We start from the raw sequence: 21,593 nt of genomic DNA, 5'->3' as shown, positions 1-21,593 counted from the left end.
AGATGTCCTCTAGTATGACATCTTTTTCTGGGGCCTAATAATTAATTACCTAGTACTTTTTTCAAAATACAATCTACAATCTTCTGAACACGCCCAGGCCTGGCCTCCACTTCCTATTTGAATCTACCTGTAAAGTTTTTCGTACATTTTTCTCCCACTTGATTTTTTCTCTTTGTCTTTTATAAGTCGTCATTTTGGTGCTAAATTTTATCTCCCCACTCGTTCATAAGTTCGCTCACTCAGAGAAAGGTCTGAACCCTTTTTGGGGGGATCCACTAACTTAAAATCAGAAGGGTGGTGCGAGTATATTCCCTCATTCAAAATGTGTTGAGCATCTGTTTTCTGTTAGCATCACGTGAAGGCTGAGAGGAAACATGGATTACCGCAGCTCCTATTTCCAGGAGTCCATGTGTCTAACTGGGAAGATGAGCTTGTACAGAAGCTATTATCAACTGGAATCATTTCCTAGGGTTGCCATTACAAATTACCACGAACTGGGCTTAAAACAACAGAAATTTATTTTTTTTACTGTTCTGGAGGCTAGAATTCTGATATCAAAGTGTCAGCAGGGTTAGGTCCTTCCCCAGGTTCTGAGAGAGAATCTGTTCCATGCTTTTCTTCTTGCTTCTGCTGGTTGCCAGCAATTCTTGGCATTCCTTGACTTGTAGTTGCGTCACTACTATCTCTGCCTTCGTCTTCGCATGGACTTCTTCTTCTGTGTCTCTGTCTCTCCGGCCAGATCTTCTTCTAAGGACACCAGTCATTGGATATGGCCCACCTAATCCAGTCTGATCTCATTTTAACTTGATTACGTCAGCAAAGACCCTATTTTCAATTGCAGTCACATTCACAGGCACAGGGGTTAGGGCTTCAGCATAACTTTTTGGAGGGCACAATTCAACCCACAACACCAGCCCTTCCTCAAAACCTCACAAAAGAAGGAAATACAATATAATGCAGTGAGCTTTCTTTGTACAAGGGGACATGAATAGTGAGTGTATTGTGGGAGCACCTGAGAAAGTGAGATTAGACTTCAGAAAGGTTACATTCGAAAGTGCAGGCTTGAGAAAGAAATGAGAACCCACGGAAGAAAGAAGGAACCAGGGGAATGCCAGGAGGATGCATGCAGCCTGGGCGAAGGGCAGAAGTGTGAGTGCCTACTGGACATGAGAGGAAAGGAGAGAGGTTCCCAGGTGAGGCAGGAAGGCAGGCGGGAGGCAGCTACAGCAAGATCTTGGTGCTCTGCACAGGACTTTGCACTTTATCCTATAGGTGAGTGGGTGAATGGTGACGTGGTCAACAAATGCTTTTTGAATATATCAATGAAGGAATGAATTCCCTTTCAAAGTATTTCCAGAGCCAAAATTTCAGGCTCCTAAAAACATGAGATCTTTACCTACTAAGCCTTGCTGAAGCCTTAGAACAGAACAAGATGTGAGGTCAGACGGAGACCTAGGGAGAGAGGAGAGGTAACCCCAGGAGGAAACAGGAAGAAGAGGGTGTCAGGAGAGAGATAAGGGGAACTGGCTTTGCTAACCTAGGAAAGTTAGTACATATCAGAGCCAGAAAAACTATAGAAACCAACCACAGGGCTTTCTTACAAACCCTGAACTTTGAAGCGTGCTATTTGGTTGTGGAAGTAGAAATTTATGTTGAAAAAAAATCCACGTATCATTCTCTCATGCAGAAGTTGAGTTAGGTGGCTTTTAAACTTAGCTTAGCATGTTTTTTATTTGTTTTAGCTCAAGAGAAAAGAAATATCAGAGTTTATTAAACCTCTGTTGTACTTTGGTAATTATAACTTTGGAGAATTATTGTCCTTATGTATAAGGGCATTTCTGTGATACATCAGAGTCCATCTTTATATCTAGTGCTGATGTGGTTAGCATATTCATTCTGATATATTTTCTTTAAATTGCTCATATTTGCACATGTTTTATTAAAAAGGGGTTGAAAAACAAAGTGGAAGAGTAACAGATATTCTCAAGACAGAGTAAAATGATTAATTTTAATTACTTGTTTAAATCAATATGTTCTAAAGAATATTTCAATGAACTTATTATTCGGCCAAAGGAAATTTTGAAAGCTGCCTTTTTCTGGACTTATTAGGAAACTCAGTAACTCTCTTCAGTGAAATAAGTGAATTATCTCTCAAGAAATTCTGAGCAAATGGTTTTACAACTCCATATGTCAGGCTGTGTCATCCTTAAATGAAATGTAGATACTAATTCCCAGGTTTCGTTGCATTCAAAATGAGAAGAACTGAGTTTCAGCTACCACCCTGCCTCTAACTTAACTGGCGCCCTTGCAAAAGTTTCTCACTTCTTTGATTCTTAATTTTCTGGTGAAAAAAATGGAAATTACAACTATCTCACAAGAGCTTATGAGAATTAGAGAAGATAAACAAATGGATTTGAAATGTTTCAAGTGTTAGTATGATGCTATTGATAACTGCAGGAATTAATAAGGAGAATATTCAACAGTATATATCTGACTACACTTAGAATGTCCAATTTAAGTGCATAGCATTGTGATTCTTAGATATAATGATAGTTTATACAATCTTAGCTTTGGACAGAACTTTAGGTTTCAGCTCCCTCCCCAGTGTAAGCATCCCTTCTATAAAGGGCAGGAGGTCATCAAATCTCTACTTTGAAGATTGTAGGAGCAATTGATTTTTTTTAGCCTTACCACTTCACACTTTACGAAGAAAGCATTTTCCCAATCTTCTAATGCTCTTAAATAAAAGAGGGGCTCTCCTCATTCCAAGAATGTACTTATACCCTCAAGTTGCTAAAGCATCAGGGCCTTACATAATAGTTGAATATTCATGTTTATTGAACCTACACTTAGTATGAAATTCCTCATTGTCTAGTAACAACATCTTTTCTATTCAGTTGAATGAAGAGTCCCTTTAATCTTGAAAGTGGGCCTTTCTGGAGAGCATTCCAAAGTGCCAATCAAGCCAAGTACCCTACCTTGCCTTTGAACTCAATGAGTTGAAAGTGTGTCTGTAATCTTCAGCTTGGGGTTACCACAGGGCAAGAGGTATTAGGAACATTGTGGATAAATAAAACCCCAAAACCATTAGTCTTAGTGAAACTTTTATTGGAGCTGTCAACACAGAGCGTTCTAATTAAACAGGTTCTCCCTTTCCTCTTCCGTATCACTTTGTCTCTGGACTTAGGCAAGGAGAGGGATGGAGGTTGCTCACAATCAAGGCTTCTGCAGACACATGCAAGGTTGGGATGAAAATACAACAGGCTGCCCTCCGATTTGAGCCGAATGCCTGGTTCATGATTCCTACTTATTTTACCTGCCCAACTGGTGATAAGTGTACTAAAGAAAATTGGAAAGTGAAAAATTCAGGAGAAAGGTCAATATGAGCTTAAGCTACTTCTCCAGTAGTTAAAGGATAAATCTATTATTTAGAGTTCCATGATTGTCAAATAGTTAATAAACCTACCAGGTTGTGCCTGACTTATAAATACAGAGCAACTGAAAATATTTTTTTTCCCAGAAAAACAGGACTTGGGATGATTATTTTAGCCCTGTGCATGTGAGTTTTGCAATTAGTAACAGCTTCAGGTCTTACCCTGCTGCAGCTGGTCAGATCTTGAAATCAAACACATATTAGGACTCGTGTCCAAAGGTACCAGCAGCTCAGATGGGAATGATCAGATCGAGAAGAAAGTTGGGGAGACACTCTTGAGACAGCTTCTAAGAAAATTCCTGGAAGAAACTACAAAAGTCTATGTGAGAGGTCACAGATCCAAATGGCACAGAAGCCAGGGAGTTAATGTAAATGAGAGAAATAAGGAGATGTGAGGCTTTAAGGAGTGGTGGGGACTCTAACAACATGGAGAGCATGTGCCTTGTGTAATGGGAGCAGCCAGTACTCAGCTCCAGCGAATTGTTGCCAAGTTGGAAAGCAACCCAGTTTTAACAGATCTGATTTCTCAAGAGAAGCTGGGCTGCAGGTGTGTATATAAAATCTTCCAATTTTAAAAACCACTGCGCAAGTCAAATAAACACATTTCTAGGCCTGAGAAGAGCTGTGGGCCTTCAAACGTCACATTGGAAATATAACCTTAGGGATGTGACAGGGGCCAATTATCTATTTTACTTGATTGACCTTGATCACAAATTATTAGTGCCACAAATATAAACTGGTCTCCTACCAAAGGAGAGAATGAATGGGCTTGAGGAAAACTAAAGACATCAGTGTAATTGCATTGAGGAAGGGTTTCTAGATGTCATAAAAGAAACGATCCAGAAAGAAAAGTGACCCAGGAGGTCAAAGAGAACATAAAGCAAAGTCAGAGTCTGATTAATAATAGATATAATATGGAAATAAAGAGGAAATGCCGAACCCCTGTTTGGGGAAAAAAAATAGAAGTGTGAGACTATACTCAAGGAGGCTAGGTTTGAACCTTCTAGAGAAGGGAAAACAGAACAGCTAACAGGATCATCATGAGGTCTGATGAGAGCCTACGAAGTTAGCTACTCAGGGAGTCTTCTTCGAGTGTGCATTGAAGTAGCATTGATTAAAGATCATATCACAAGATGTTAAAAGGAAGTTCACAGGAAGATGGAGGTGAAAGGAGTCATCAAATACACTTGGGAAATTCCAAGTTAAATATAATTCTTTTCTGTACAATACCATAGAGCCTTTAATATGGATTCTAATCTATTGAGACCATGCAAAAGCAGGATTAAGTATTCAGCTTCCCAAATTTACTTGACCACAGAATCTCTCTACCCCAGAGCATCTAATGAGACCAATATTTTGCTGAATTCACACTGGTGAAAACACCCATATTAGAGACAAAAAAGAGTGCACATAAACATATGACCGCAGACTATGTCTCCCTTATGCCTGTGGGTGTGGGCATAAGAAACACATCCAGAATAATCCTGGTTAGTATCTCTGTGACTCTGGTGTCTTGAATAGGAAACTAAGGGACATGGGGCAGGGGTGATGCTTTAGTCTCTTCCTCAGCCATGAGTCATACATTTAGAAGAAACAGGCATGTAGCAGGGGACACAGAGCAGCTCTGTAGCTGATCTGAGAACGACTGTTCTGGACCATGGACCTCAATGCTGGAACGACAGGCCCCTGGCAAAGAATTGGGAGCTTGTCACATAAACCAAGAGGAATATTTTTGCCAGAGACTTGAAGACTAGACAGGAGAGCTTTAAAATGAGATTTAAAGGGGATAAAGTAGAATGTTCAAATGAAACTCTAAAATCACAGCTCACAGAGGGCAGCAGGTGTGAGCTAGAAATAAGAAGCCCAGCAGAGGGGGTGCCAAGCAGTACTCCCAAGGAATTGGCAGAGAGGAGCAGCAGGTCATAGCCACAGTGGGAATATGTTTGCCAGCCTCACAAAGAAAGAGTAAAGTGAACAGGTCGTATTCATCAGGGGAGACAAGCATGACCTCCGAGATAGGGTGAGAGAGTGGGGTAGAGCACACAGCCAGAATGCCACACCAGCTGGGGGTGACAAGTGCACATGATCATAGTCACTGAAATAAGTGTTAGGAGTATATACACAAGTATAAGAAGTCACAAATGTCAAAGCAGAAGCAAAGCCAAGAACATATGGATGAGATTTTCAAAAGGGCAAAACAGAAAAGATTTTGCTGGCAGTGTATACTGCAGTCTTCTCAGGCAGAGTGAGGTTCTGGCTGATGCTTTCCCATTTAAGATTTTTTAAACTGGCACAGGAAGAACATGAAATAAAGATGGGAAGAGGTTATTTATCCAGGCATCCACCCATCTAATAAATTGCTGACTTGCCTTGCTAACAATTTCATGACTGAAAAAGTAAAGGAAGCAAGGAGGGAATTGCTTACTCTATATTTAATTCTGACCAGGAGGTGTTCATCTGGTTGATGGTGTGGAAGGCACAGGAAACTCAGGAGGAAGCAACCAGATCGTCTCTTCATTTTACCATAGCAGAAAGAAGAAATCTTATGCATTCTTACATTATGCCCTTTATTCCCCTTCCTACCTCTGCTCCTTCTCACTTTACTCTGGCACGTCCAGACCTATCCTAATAAGAACTCCAGCCCAGATTTCAGGATGGCCACCAGGGATTTTAGGGCGGAAGAGTCACCATATTTTTTCCCCAGGAAGCTGAGGAAAGCAAAGACTGTCCAACTCAAATTTAGCAGGAAAGACACACCACTTGTATTTCAAGCTGGAACTCAGAATCCATGTGGCCACAAAGCCAGTTTTATACGTAGCAATGGAGTTCTATTGCACCATTATTTGAGTGTATACCATGTCACCGATCTCTACAGTCTCAATTAATATTCCTAACAACCCCTGCGAGGAAGGTAATATCATTCCAATTCAAAGATAAAGAAACTAAGGAACAGAGACTCAGTGACTTGCCCAAGGCCACATAGAAAGTAAATGACTGACCTGTGGCTTGAACCCAGGCCTTTCTGGCTTCTCACCAGAGCTGCTTCATTTCCACCAAGCTGTCTCCAAAACGAGACATTGGATACATAATGGACTACTTGGCTTCTGTAGGTTAGCCTAGGAACCCAACATCAACATAACATTGTTTCTATGGGGAAATGTGCTCAGGGTGACAAACAACTGGCTTACCAAGGAACTTTTGTCACCTGACCTATCATAAATCGGGCGCTGCCTCACACTCAGAAAGGCTGGTTGTGGGAGGAAGAGAAAAGAGAAGGCTCATTCAACCTGCATCTCTTCAGACTCCACGACACCATTCCAATCTAGCTTTGCATTTGCCAAGAGCAGCAGTCTCAAACGCATCTGCAGAGCAATTGCCGTAGCACTTACCACAGAAGGTAGACGTGAGAACCACATGAGGCGAGGGGGTTTTGGTTCATAAAGCTGCTAGTGCAGTTCCAGCACACAGGGAACATCGGGTAAGTGAGGACGGATATGATTCCCATGGCTGGGGGTGAGCTAGGGTGGGAGGAAATAGAGAAGGAGAGCCGAGCTCTGCTGTCTCTCTCAAGGCTCCCCTGGGAATTACGGTAGGGTCAGAGTGTGAACCTGCTTCTAGGATTTGCCGCCACTTGCCCAGACAGTTCCTGGTATCTGGCCTTCTTTGGTCAGGACCCAGGAAGTGGCCTTCCTCCACAAGAGCTCAGTTCCAGCAAAGTGGCCTGCCTTCTCCAGGCGTTTAGGGCTTACATTCTAATCAGCCGTCCTCGCCCACTGGGCTATACCCGTCCCCACCCTCCTGCGCTGATGGGTGTGTGAATGCTGGTAAAGCATAGCTCAGAATCAAAAAGCTACAGGACAGCTCTTCAGTATAAAGAGTCATTACAGAGCCTTAGAGATACATGAGCCCATGAGCCCATCTGCCTCTGCCCCTTTCCCACCCGGCGCAGGGTTTCGTTTTGTCCCAGTGCTTGACTTTGCTCTCTGAGAACTGTGAGAGCAAGCTTATTCAGAGCCCTCTAGCCTCAGCCAAATAGGCCTGAAGGGGATTTTCATTCCACGAATAAATCTTCAAAGGGAGAAAGGATTGCTAAAAGCAGCCAAACACTGAGATTTTTTTTTTTCTTTTTGGATGGGGGAAGGGAGCTATTTTCCCTTGGCAAGGACAAATACTGACTGGAAAAACACTCTAGAGACTCAGGCCTCAGGAGAAGAAAACCCTAGCTGCCTCACCAGCTGTCTCTCCTGAGGGTCACCCCAAAGTAACAGGACAGTGTAGTGGCATTCACATCACTGCAACACCTCTCAGATTGGGCCGTGGGGCTTTGAAGAAACTCTGTGGCTTCAGAGAAGCAGTGTCTGTGAGCAGGGATGGTGACAGTGGATGGAGAGTCTCAGAGAAGCTCCCCGTTTCGGCCTGCGTGTGTGCCCGCACGCGCACATGTGTGTCCCCGGGTACTGCATCGGGAGAGGATCTGATTTCAGACTTTGGCAGGCTTTGTGCTGGAGTCCTGCCCTTAGGAGGAGATACTGTCAGGTGCCAGATGGAATTCGAGAGAGCTTACCAATGGAGAATATGTCCGTCGTCCATGGAAACAAACATAAACTGCCTTGTGTGGAAGATGAGGGACACTGTTCTGAGGGAATAGATCCTCTGGAGCCCAGACTTACCCTTAAAGGGATGGAGAGGCTCCTCTGGACATGAGGCCGGTGGGTTTGGTCCTTTGTTACTTTGAGGCAACAGTGGAGACCAGAGACCAATAGGGAGGCCCAGAACTCAGACTCTGTGGCGAAGAGTGCCATGGGGTCCTTAGCAGCCAGAGCCAACCAACCCAGAGCCAGCTGGGATCTCGTGGCCATGCCCATGGCCTGAGTGGTGGTTGTGAGCCAAGCCAGCCCACAAGCAAGAATGAGAATAGCCCACAGCTTTGCAGTCAGCTTTGTGGCTCTGGCTGACTTTTCCATTTCTCTCTGATGCCTCTGGGGCATAGCAACAGGAGCCACAGGGAGTGAGTGGAAAGGTAAAGGATGAGAACTACAAGTCCAGAGCTGGGGTTTGAATTCCAGCCAGTGTATCATCAAGGACCCGTCTCAGTTTCCTAATCTGTATCGTGAGAAGGATATGCAATAGTGCTTCTGCATGCACCCTTGTACTATCAAAGAGTGTGCTGCTTTTTATTCATGCTTCACGAGCCCCCACCATGGGAGACATATTGAATAAGATCTCTGTTCTAAGTAATAATTCATTTTTTCATTTTTATTATTCAACAACATCCATTTTCCATTCGATCAATGCCTCTGGTTACCAAGAGGCAATTGATTTAATTCCATTTTATGCCAAAAAAAATTTAACCCACTAGTTAGCCTATGCAGTCTTTATATGTTCCACATTAAGAAATGTTGACAGCAATGCATGGACTCTTTTTATGCTTTGGAAGATTCTTTGCAACCTGTGATCTCCTGATTGGGTATCCCTGGAGCCCGAAGATCCCTTGAGTGCAAACGATCTGTCAACTGTGATTTTACAGATAATTTTTCACACATGAAAATGACTTAAACGTCTTCATAGGTTAGCAAAAAGATTCTACATTTATACTATAAAATACATGCTAGGCAGGTTTCTCCCTCCTTTCTTATCCTGTTTTCTTTATCCCCTTCCCGAGCTCTCCCCTCTTTTTTGTCCCCCTTGTTTCTGCCCACCCCCTCCTGGTCTCTGGTCTCCAGTCCTCCTTTCCATTCACTGCCCTAGATTTTTCTGAGTGCCATGAACACAAATCTTGTCCCTGGTATAAAAAAAAAAAAAAAGCCAGGGAATACCTTGCCCCCTGAAGCTGAAATATGCTGAGCCAAGACAAATCTGTTGGCAGGAACAGCGGGCACAAGAGTCATGCTCAGAGAACAAAAACAGCTATTTATAAAACCTCCTTCCTGATTGCTGGGGGTTCACTTTCCCTTGTACCAAAGGGCCATTGCTCCCCCCCACCCCCCGCCTTGGAAAAGATTCCTCTATCCACAGCTCCGTGCCTGAGGGTCAACGAGTGCCCATCCCAGTGAGCAGTGAGAACAGGGGACAGCATGCAGAGTGGATTAGATGTGGTGACAAGCTCTTCGATGGGCCAGGACAGCTGGTCGTGCGGGTGACACAGATGGCCTCTGCAGCACCTGTGAGGTGACGGTCACAGACTCCTTACAGGACTTGATATCCTGGCTTTAGAACTAAGCTCACCTGCCTGGGCTTTATTTCCCTTTTTAAACCTTTGATCTAAACTTTGGTTAACACAATTACTAAACTTTCAAAGGTATTTGGGATGCACATAATGTAAAATGGTAACAGATGAGGTATTCTTGATATTATTACTAACATTCATCATTCAATTATAATTCAACTTGGCTGTCATTTGCCTTTTCTGTATTGCTATCATAGCTGCTCGATTTTGCTAGATTATTATTTACCTTAATAACCTCACACTACTCTACTATCTCACCAGCAGTAGCAATAATACCACCAATAACCCAGAAAGCCCACAAGAGTAATAAGTGAGATCATTTGTTTTGTTTTTTAATTAAGATAAACCTTATGAAAATTTATAATTACTGTACCAAAGTAGCTTGTTGACTAGGCATAGTTTTCCCCAGATGTGTAGTTTTTGGCCTATATGGTATTATTTTAAAAAGCTAAATTATTTGCCAACTTTAATAATCAGATTTTACATGAAAAAACATAATTCTTCTCTTTTAAAAATGGCAGCCCTGGCAAGAGTTGGGCCCACACTCCCATATGCTAACAGGTGAGGAGCACGTGGGCCCTCTCTTCCTGTCTTGTATCGTGTCATTTCTAGTTGTTCAGGGAGCTGGGAGAAACCTTAGAAATCAGTTGTTCAGGGCCCTTCACTGTAGGGTGAAGAAACTGAGGCCAGGAGACTCCTCTCATGGCGTCACATGCTAGTGTGTATGAGAACTGGGGCTGGATGGTGGGTCTCCTGCCCACTGGCCCCCATGGCCTCCGCCATGTCATTCTGCCCCCTCAGCACAACACAGAACCCATCTTGTGGGTAACATCTTTTTCACTAGGGTGACACAGAAGGCCCAACTGACTGAGTCATGACCCACTCAGAGAACCCGATTATCAAAGTCCAAACCACAAAGAGGAATGCCTTCACTTCAAGGGCACCTATGTCTCAAAATAGCTGTAGTGTCCTCTTTGTAGCCTTCGAAACCCAAAGAAATGTTCTCATGTTTTGATGACTTCAAAAGTATATTGATTGCCCTTATAACTTCCTAGATTATCAGCAAAGGGCCATCATCAGAAGCTCACTGCCTTTGCTGGTAAAAATGCCCAGCAACTAGCTTGGTTTCACTTGTGGCCATCCTTGAAAACAGACTATTCATAGGCTGTCAGGATGATGACTGAATCCAGCCCTAAATTGGTAACAAATATAAAAGAATGTTTTTAATTAGTCTCATTTTTCCCTCATCTGTCAAATGAAAAGATTAAACTAACTAGTGTGCAATCGATGTTATTTTCTTATAAAGCAAGGAGAAATTAAGAAAACTCAGAAATAGAGTCAACCCACGGTGTCACTGCTGCTGTTTTCCACTCTTCCATGTGACGTAGAGTCCCTGGGATCCCAGATGAGGGTCTTCTGCCTCACCTGGGTAGTTTAGAGCCTGACAGTGAACCTAGGAGTTTTGTGGATCTGGAAATCAGCCTCAGGACAACTGGTTAAGGATTAGTCATCTCCAGGTGAAAGGTGATTAAGGAAAGAAAGGGTGGACCGAAAATAAATAAATAAATAACTCAGGAAGAGAGATGCAGAAAAAGCATTCCAGAAGTCATTAAAACGTTGTTACTTTTATTTTCTTCGAAAAATAATGGCTGCCTGAGATAGAGCCCCACAGTACTTTTGCCCCCACCCAGTGATTGTGTCTCCTAGCAACAAGAAAGAACAGTTAGTGAGCACTTACCGTACATTAAACATCTGCTTTGCATTTGCCACATGAGCTTCACAACTTTGATGGGCAGAGAATAATATTCTCATTTTGTAAAAGAAGAAATGAAGGATCAAAGCACTTAAATGACTTGCCTAGCCAGTAAGTGGCAGAGCTGGTCATGAACTCTAGCCTCTCTGATTCCAAATGACATTTTCTTGTACAACTAAAGATGAAATAGGCAAGAACCAATGGCACATGCAGCAGTAGCAGTCCTCCATCAAAGGCTAAGAGGAAAGTGACTGGGAAACATCTTCGAAAGAAAAAAAGGGACACTGGCATCTAGGTTCTGGATGGCAGGGAGAAGGGAGGCTGTGTTTTCCACCTCGAATTCTGGGGTATCACATCCCTGTGAGCTTTTACCAAAGGCTTTGGAAAGGGGCCGATGTTAGAGCTGGTAAAGAAAAAGGAAGAAAAGGAAAATGAGGCAAAGGGGAATTCACTTCAATCTGTGAATTTCCTCATTTGCAGTAATAGTGCCCACTGATAGGGTTCTTCTGAGAATGGGAAGAGATAATATATGTAAAATGTTTGGCAGAGTGCGAAACCAAAAGGCCAAAGCCTCCCTGATGAGAGGCTTTCTCTACTTCCAGATCAACAAATAACCTGTCAGCACTCCATGCTGTACAGACCTGCTCTGACAATGGAGATAGAAACAAAGAATCCAGATTACTCCTCCCTGGTGTCTTGGTATGCTATGACAGTAGATTGGGAGTTTGGTTTCCTTCTTAATCTCCTAGCAGCTGAAAAGGGGGGCATCCCGTAACCCAGAGAACCCGGGTGCCTCAGATAAGCCTGCCAGTGAAGTCCTTGGCAACAACACCCCAACATATACAAAGAAAGGTTCTGTCTTATCTTCTTTTATGTTGCCTGGCCTGAAGCTGACCTCCACTTCAGGGCCCACCATTAATGGCTAACCTCAGTTACACAGTGTTCTGGGAGCCACTTACCCAATTAGCCTTTATCCTAATAGGAGTCTTTTCCTTTCTCTGTCTACCCCCGTGGCCCTTGCCTTTGCTGTCAACAATTTGGTGGCTAGAACAGAGACAATCAAATACTGCCCCTTTATACTTTTTCAAATAAAGGCTAATGTCTGTTTTTCTGAGTAACCAGATAAGTGACCTTCATTAGGAAGAGAATACATTGGTTATTGACAAGGCATCAGCAACATTCAATCAATAAACTTTTAATGTGTATAGGAGATGTGAGCCTTCTGTAGACTAAGACCTGTTATAAATGATTTTTCATGTCTCCATATTTACAACACTCTGCTAAATATTAGCCTATTTTATGGGTGAAGAGGCTCAGAAAAGTAAAAATATTTGCTCAAAGTTACATGACCCATAAAGGGCAGAGTCAGAATTTGAATGAGGGTTCCTTGATTCCATTCGAGGATCTTTGCATTAGGCCACAGTGCCCTCTTATTATGAGTGGCTGAAAATGACCCATGTTGAACCTGAAGTGGGGAGTGCCTGAAGAGTAATTTATGTTTGTCTCTCAGCTTTCCCTGTCCCACCCTATGTTGAGGATAATTCAGAAGCACTGCCTCTGCCCTGTTTCTGGGTGAACTGAGAGAAAGAAGGGTGCAGAGTATCCAGGAGCATCTGGTTTTGCCAGGGGTCAATTCTGGCCTCCCTGATCTCTGAGATTGTGCATATTCAAGACAAGGAGTTTCTTGCGACACATCTGATTCAACTCCTCTAGGAATCCTCTGGGCACTGGGAATTGGGAGGACCTGACACTCCATCAGACAGCGTTTCCTAGGATGTGATGCAACTGCTAACACCCCAGGCCCATTTAACAACCTGGTAAAGGAGAACCACAGCAGTTTAGTAAGTGTAATAAGAGCACACACCACCACCCCATGCTTAGCAAAAGCATGCTAAGATGGGGCTGCGGAATAGCAAAGCACAGCTCTGGCGTCAGACGGTCTGGGTTGGGTGCCCCCTCTGCACCTAGTTGCTTTTGAACCTTAGGCAAGTTACCTCTCCAAGTCTTAGTTTCCTTACTTGTAGTGATAGTACCTACCTATGTAAGCTCTGTAAGGGCAGAGATCCTGGCTCTCTTTTTCATCAGTTATCTCCAAGCTCTACACAGTGCCTGGTAAATAGTAGGGCTCAGTTTTATGGATGGGTGGATGGATGTTTGGATGGATGGATGGGACAAAAAACAGAAGTGCTGTCTTTTAATTACAAAGAGGGCTGCCTCTGGAGAATTGATCTCCTGTGCCCCTCTCTCAGTGAATGGCATCTGTCATCTGTCATGCTATCTAAGAAAAAAAACTTGGGTGTCACTTTGAAGACTCTTTTTCACTCACTCCTTACAACCTACCAGAGCTGTGAATTCCACCTCCTAAATTTTAGCTTGTGGATCCATTCTCTTCTCCTGAAGTCTACTGTCATGACCTTTGTTCAGGCCCTTTCTAATTCTCTCCTGGATTTGTATACCACCTTCAAACCATCCTCCACGCCTCCAGTCTGTACCCACCCCTTTCAATCCATTCTCCACACTTGGGACAGAGTGATCTTTAAAAACCACGAATCTGATCAGGTCACTACTGCCACCAATCCCTTCCACCCCCACTTAAGGATGATCCATGACACACTCTAGACTTTAACATAAAGCCCAGACACCCAATTGTGGCATCTTCAGCTTTTATAATCTTGCTCCTGTCTGGGTCCCCAGCCTTAGGTGGCCAATGCCCCCCACCCCACCTTGAGTTCCATGTCCCCTCCAGTAGATTTATGCTCCCTCTTGTCCTGTGCCATTGCTTGGGCTTCTTCCTCTGCCTGGAATGCTCTTTCTCCACCTTCTCTCTTCCCTTCCACATCCTTCAGAACTCAACCCTGGCATTGCTCAGCTAGGATCCTTTCTCTAACTGTCCCTGGTCCAACTAAGAATTGGATGTCCTTCTTTTTAGGTAGTCTCAGTGCTTAGTGCTCAGCCCATGACCCTATGGTCTGTTCCATTATCTGTTCTTCTCAGGTTCCTGGCTCATGGAGTGCTTTGTTTTGTTCTTCATTGTACCTAGGACACGCCCATCTAGTCCTGGCATAATGAAGGTTTCTTGAATTAATAAATACTTTGTTTAACACCAAACATGCACTTTCTCAGAAGTATATTTACAGTCAACAGCTTTGGACAATCATTGGGTAGTGAAGATATTTAACCAAGGATTAGGGTGTGGTCTGTGACTCTGGAAAATCTATGGGGAATATGTTTTTAATCAAAAGCCAAGAGATGTGATTTTTCTGTCCCAGAAAAGTTTTACTATATAAAGTCTATGGCTACACAAGCTGATCTGTCATTTTTGCCTTACTATATTATCCAAATATGACAACTCAAATAATAGCTAATAAGTAAGTAATTAACATTCTTGGTAAGCTTACTATGCAGCAAGCATTATGTGAAGTGCTTTGCAATCATCTCAGCTAATTCTCTCAACTACTGTTGGAAGCAGAAATTTTTTATTATCTCCATTTTACAGAGGAGGAAACTGAGGCTTAAAAACTTGCCAAAGGTTACACATCTAACCAGCAATGGAGAAGTAGTCTAGTTGAAACTCTCAGTCATTCTGCAATACTGACCTAACCATGGCCTCTTAACCTTATTAGATCATCAGAAGAGCCACTTCTGGGCAAAAATAGCTGTGGCTTCCGGTAAATTTTATTAAAACTCTAAATCTCCTGGCAATAACTTTCAAAAGTAGTGATTCAGACCAGCAGTGATATTTGAAAATGGAATCGCAGTGTAGGTCTAACTACAGAGATGCTCTTGCTGACAAAGAGGAATGTTCAACCTTGACCTTTATGATAATCTGTGTTTTTCCAGTTACTGGGTCTTTTGCCATCATCATCTGTTGAAAGGCACTGACCCTCATTTTATCCTCCCTGAGAAAGCCTCTCTTTCAGATTTAATTGGTCTGTCCTCATCTTTGATTGTCATTTCATTGAGATGTAGAGCAATGTTTCCCAAAGTGCTAACGACTGACCACCTGCATAATGATCACCTGGGCACTCATAAAAATGCCTATTCCTGGGCCCAATCCCACAACTATCCCAGAGACTCTCTACAGATTGGAGCCCAGGAGGTGGCATTTTAATCACATTCCCCAGGAAATTCTTATGAATACTAATGTTTCAGAACCACAAATGTAGTCTCCAGATGCTCACACGTCCAAGTGTGGTCCCTAGACCAGCATCAGGAGCTTGTTAGAAAACAAGGAATTCTTAGGCCCCGATACTGGACTACTGAATCACAACCTGCATTTTAATGAAATTCCCAGGTGATTCATATTTACATTACTGTACATGCAGAGAACCAGTGATCTAAAACAGTGTTTTCCAACATTTTTCACATCATGGCATACATAGAAAATGAAAGTATTTGTTTGGCATACAGATGAGAATGCCCGCTATGGTATAGGGCTCAGCCTGTCCCAGACCCCACCTGGCCACCCTGAATGCTGAGGACATTGATATCTTAGGCATACCTGTGCCAAAGCACACTGGTTGGGAAGCACTGGTCTACTTAAAGTATACCTAGTTCTTCTAATTTTCTTCATAAAGCATAACTCCCAAATCCTGCTTATTCTTATTTCCTTCACGATTTATCATTTCTTTCCATGCATGCTAAGAGTCAGAAAGGCTACTTCCCAAACAACTAGGTCTTAGAAATCTTCATGTAATGGAAGAGCACAGTCTCATCTTCAAGTTCTAGGTGGCCTCTTTGAGAAATGGCAGAGAGAAAAAGGATTGCTATTCTGAAGAGTCATCTGCTATGGCCTAAGGAATACTAGGAAGAAATAAGAGCCTTCTTCCCTCTGAAGAATGCTCCTTGCCTCTTAGTTCACAAATCTGAGGATGGAGAATCAGCAACAAGCAAGGTAGAGTCCTCTCTACTGAAGTATGAGCCAAGAAGAATGTGTAATTTTGTTTAATCCTTCCTCAGCAAGATATGCCAGTTTATAATCTAGACAGATGTCTCTTCTCTTAGCCAGCCCCTGACAGTGGGATGACAGTTAGAATGGAGGGAATGGAATATCTTCAGAAACACTTCCTGATGAGACCATCTTATCACAACAACCAAGTGTCAGGATATACCATATGACTTTGCAAAACCCCCAGCTCTATGGGAACCCCATTGTGTTTTCCCACTAAGGAAAATGTTGAAAATTTTAAAGCTCAAGATGGTGAGCTCTTACTTTGAAGCAAATATGACAAGGTCTACCCCTAAATGAAAGATGGTTATGGTCTAAGCAAATACAATAGGAGAACAGGTGGGAGGAACTATTGCTACCGGACAATTCACTTTTTTTCTTCTCTTTCCACCTTGCCTGTAAATCTCTCTAATTCTCTCCACTGTGCTTCCCCCAATCAAAACATAGACAAAGTAGCACATGTTTTGGCCGGTTTATTGTGGGAGTATCCGTAGCTCTGTCCCAAGACTGTACATCCCTTAAGTCTCACAAGGCTGTCTGATTTTCCCTTTGTACCTTAACTATACCCAAGAGAGGGCTCTGCCTGAAGTCTTTGTGTATTAGCAGTAGAAAGGACAGTGACCAGAGCATACTGTCACTTACCATCTCTGGTTGATTTTTATAGAACTCTTCCCTTGATCCAGACACAGAAACAAGCAGGCCTTTCTCCTGCTCTGACCAGGAGGTTCAGAAACCAGTTGGCAGTTCATCCAGAGTAGCCATGACGTCTAAGAAATGAATGAGTTTTTCTCTAAGTTCGTAGCAAGAACAGTTGGTAAAATATTTCCATCCCTGATCATCTGAATAACAAGTACTGAAAACAGAAGTCTGGGGAATGCTGAGAGCTTGGGCCTCTCAGCCCCCCATAATATAGCTGTTTTACATGACCATTTCAAGTACAGAATATTGAACAATCTCTTTGCTTCACGGTCCAGGATGAAGAACAAGCTATGGTACTTTGAATTTGGCACCTCGGAGACCTTCGCGGCCACCTGCAAGAAACTCCATGACCACATAGAGTTGGAGGTAGGTTCCCAAGTAAAGAGAAGGCTTCCTGGACCTTCTGCTCCCGGACTGTCACACCCACTCTCAGGATACGTCCCCTTAGTTCCTTAAGAGGTGATCCAGACTGTGGTTCATTTATTGTACCTCTATCCTGTTCCCAAAAACCTCGGCAGCCTTACTCAGTGGAGGCTCCAGTTGCTGCACCAGCTTTTCTTGGCCTGTCCAGGGAGTCTTTAGGGCTCTGGGACCTAGAGGCCCAAAGGATCTAGGGCCACAGTTTATTCCCACCCTCAGTCCTCTCCTCACTGCAGACTTGCAATTCCTCCTTTTTATAGAGGAAAAGATTTAGTTACCACCAGCACAGTGAGAGGAGCTACTGCTGGGGTAGAGGCAATGTCTCAGCCTGGTAAAAGTCTGGGAACTGGTGGCCAGAGGGCAGCAAGGGTAAGAAGTATGGGAGTTAAGGCCAGAGGTGACCAGACATCCCCCAGCTCAACCGCCTCAGCTTTCATAGCTGCTTCAAGGAGATGACTGCTAGGCATCTAAGGTTGGCTTTGGAGGCATGCAACCTATACAGTCTCTCAGAAGGGCCCTCAGTTTAATGCTTTTCTGTCATCGTCTTGAAATTCTTGATAATTTTTTTTTTTTACAAAGGACTCCGCATTTTCATTTTGAACTGGACCCTTCAAATTATGTAGCTGATTCTGTTGGCGCATTCGTGTTTTACTAACTCCTCCAGCACTTATAGCAGCCTGCCTTAGACAATTTGCATATCAGCTTCCCTTCCCTGGTTGAGAAGCTGCCCACCTCCAGCCCCCTCACCCCGCTTCTACTACGTTGCTCTGGTGAAGTCCCCTCACAGATATGAGACGGTCTCCTTGGTCTCTGGCCACCTGAAAACCCAAAGTCTGTGCACACGAGCTCCATCTCTGCTCTCTAGGACCTTAGGCCATTGGTTCCCTTGCCCACAGTCTCAGCTACCAACCCCACCTTCCCGTGGGAGTCAGGCCTGTATTCTTGTGTTCACTTGAGAAAAACAAGTAAAGGGGGCAGCCAGAGTTCAGCCACGATGGGCTCCTGCTGGCCCACCGGCTTTGTCCCTAAGCCTGCATTAGCAGTCAAGTGGGGCCTGGGCATCCCTAAGAGGAGGAGCATTTGGCCTGAAGCAGTGTGGGAAAGCCCCACCACTCCCTGCCGGAAGGGAGCCTGCGCTCACAGGGAGTTTTCACAAACAAAACACAAAGCCGGAGATTCTGTGCTTCTATTGGACTCATCTGCCTGCCTCCCTGTTGGTTGCTGGGTTACCAACCCCAGGGTGGGAGGAGCCAATCCAGCTAGCTAATCCCCTGAACTTTTCGCCAGCTCAGTCAGAGGGCAGAGAGGTCCAGGAGCATCTGAGAGTGTCCCCAGGTGGTACCACCTACACCTGGGAGAGGCTGAAGAGCCAGCTATCCTCTGTCGATATGTAAAATCCATTGCCTGGGAGCTGCAGAGAAGGAAAAGAGGGCTGGGCTGGAGACTGAGCACGGCCAACAGAGATATGTGTGCATTTTTCCTGTTGACATGACCGGCTGGTAGGGTCTCTTTAAATATACCCCAAGTGAGGGACAGCCCTGGCCTAATGACTGCCAGCTGCAGGCACACAGCGACTGCTTGTTCTCCTTGCAGCTGGCCTTGAAATTGTGCCCAGAATAGAGCAGCTTCATCCCCCTGCCTCTGCGGTCTGCCCTCCTGGCTCCCAGCTCCAGGCTCCAGGCCAGCCTTACTGATGGCCCTCTCTGGGTCCAAGACACAATGGCTCTTCCTCAAGAACACAGCAGGCCGGTGGCCTGGTTGCTAAAGACGCTGATGGTTTCTGCAGGGGGTGGGTTGTTCGCACTGTGCGATGTTGGGGGCTCTGGGGAACACTTCCTGTTTTCCTTATCTCCCCATAATGAGTCTTTTTAGTACTTATTCATGAGGGTAAAGGAGGGGGTGTCATGTGACAGGTGGCTCCTGACAGCCTACAGGATTGGGACAGGCACCATTTTTGCATCCAGAGAGCAGTGGATGGATGGTCCTGTGCCTTGTGATCCAGAGGGGGAACAGAGAGACAGAGGGGGTGAGGCATGTGAGTAGCAGGGGTTAGGAGGCTGTAGAGCACTGCAGGTAGATGTGAGGGCATCAGGGGCCTCAGGAAGAGCAGGAAGAGAAGCTATGTTAAGTGACCTTCTAAATGTGGCCACGTCATACCACAGCTCAAGCCTGTGAGGACTAGCACACTCACCAGTTCAAGGCCAACCATCCTGAGAATAACTCCAGACAGGTATTGATACTACACATCATTGTTTCTAAAACTCTACAGCAGCCTCTATTCCATAGTCACATGACAAACCTGTGAGCTAAGTAAGCCAGCTATTATTATCCCCATTTCATGGAAAAGCAAGCTGAGGCACAGAGGTATAGAAGGGTAAACAGAAGGGAGAGGAAAAAGAAAAAGGTAAAAAGAAAAAGTCACATTCTTTGACTGCCTACCGTAGTATGTCTTCATTTGACACAATAATCCAGTGAGGCAAGTACTATTACATTTTTTAAATGAAGAAACTGAAGCCCAGATACATTCAGTAACTTAACCAAGATTTCATTGCTGGAAGTTGGTGAGAGAGAAGATTCTAGGCCTCCTGGAATGAGTTTAGCTTAGAAGCCAATAAATAGAGATGTACCTAACAAGTGATAGAAACTCAGTGGATTCAGCACGGATGCACTGTTTCTTCCTCCTTTATTGAATGTGAGGCCATTTGGTTCCTTCTCAGCTGAGGCAGCTGGGCAGATCTGCTGAGAAGTGCTTTCAAACAGAAGACACAGTCCTCCTGCTCATTTGAGGAAGGACTAGGTTCAGTATGGGCGGTAGGTGAGAGTCAGAGAGGAAAACTGCCTTAAAGTTTACAAAAGGTTGTCCCACACAGCGTCCCATTTTATTCTGATCTACAGACCATGCAGGGCAAATATTAATGTCCTTACTTTATGAGTGAGGAAACTGAGGCTGAGAGGTTCAACAACTTGAGATAGCACAAAAAGGTAAAGAGTTCAGAAAAATAGTAAAGTCTATTTAGTTTCCGTGTGTGTGTGTGTGAGACCCCCTGGTAAAATTTGAATGGTGAAACTTAAAGCTAAAAGGAGATTATGCAAGGAAGATCTCCATTAAAAGCCTCTCACGTGGAATCCAGCCTGTTTCTCTGAGGCTAGTGGCTTGTTGAGAAGGACTAGGAGACTTAGTCCCCGCTCTGAAATGAAGCTTACAGCCCAGCTGACAGAACACACAAGAATTAATATAGTAGTCACTTAACTAGTGCTAAGGAAACTGGATCCAGGGGTTCTGGGGAGCCACATGAGCCAGATAACTCTGGACTCTGTTTTGGAGTCTCAGAGGCTCAAACAGAGGAGAAGGTGACTCTAGATCTACTGCTCAGACAGGGGAGAAGGTGACTCTACATCTACTGCTCACCTGCAGAAAGACACTCAGCAAAGACTGGCACAGTGAGAGGAGCCTGGCCCAGACACACAAGACATAGGGGTTAGCCCTGTTCTGCAGTTAGGTTAAGTAACTTGCTGAACTGTGTGTGTGGCCTCAGTGTTCTCATCCATATAATGGGCAGAAGAGAGCTTTGCCTACTTCCCAAGGCTATTTATTTAGATTAAAGTTTTCAGGGTTTTTATTTTTAAGTAACTGGCAATGGTGCTAAGCACCTCCCAGAATCTGCAAAGCAGCTAAAAGTGGCAGGTATCATAATCACCTTTCCAAAGAAGGGGATAGAAGCTGAGAGAAAGCAAGACGCTCACCTGAGGTCCACAGCCTATGAGTGGTCAGGTCAGGATTCAAATACAGATTTGCCCAAAACCAGAGAGTTTCAGGGCAGTACTGGTACTTCAATCTAGACAGAAATTCTAACAGGTATGGGGTATATCTGATCTGCTTTTATTCACATACTTTTATTTATTTTAACATTTCAGCTAACATTAAAGGCAGGCATAAGATTTTTACATTCATCAAAAAGAACATAAAAAAATATCGCAAATGCTTGCCCTAAATGCTTCCTTCACCAGAACACAGAGGAAGGCCTGTGAAAGCTAGTGCTATTCCTGGAAAATAGGTGCTCAGTAAATTGTGATCGGCTCTAATTAAGAAGCCACCAAGTCACCCACATGACTC

The 21,593-nt window shown here is 44.0% G+C and overlaps 1 protein-coding gene across 5 annotated transcripts in view; it reads left to right on the top strand.

The window, feature by feature from the left end:
• DGKG (diacylglycerol kinase gamma) overlaps positions 1 to 21,593 on the top strand; it is a 177,560-nt gene that overhangs the window by 109,732 nt on the left and 46,235 nt on the right. For all 5 annotated transcript variants that reach the window (XM_025042358.1, XM_025042359.1, XM_025042362.1 and 2 more), the window contains one exon: positions 17,335 to 17,425. In XM_025042358.1, coding sequence (XP_024898126.1) covers positions 17,335 to 17,425 — 91 coding nt within the window. The remainder of the gene's footprint in view (positions 1 to 17,334; positions 17,426 to 21,593) is intronic.

Source organism: Pteropus alecto, unplaced genomic scaffold, assembly GCF_000325575.1.
Source record: "Pteropus alecto unplaced genomic scaffold, ASM32557v1 scaffold88, whole genome shotgun sequence".
Taxonomy (NCBI): domain Eukaryota; kingdom Metazoa; phylum Chordata; class Mammalia; order Chiroptera; family Pteropodidae; genus Pteropus; species Pteropus alecto.
The sequence above is the reverse complement of the archived record's forward strand: the minus strand, read 5'-3'. Positions and strand labels throughout refer to the sequence as shown.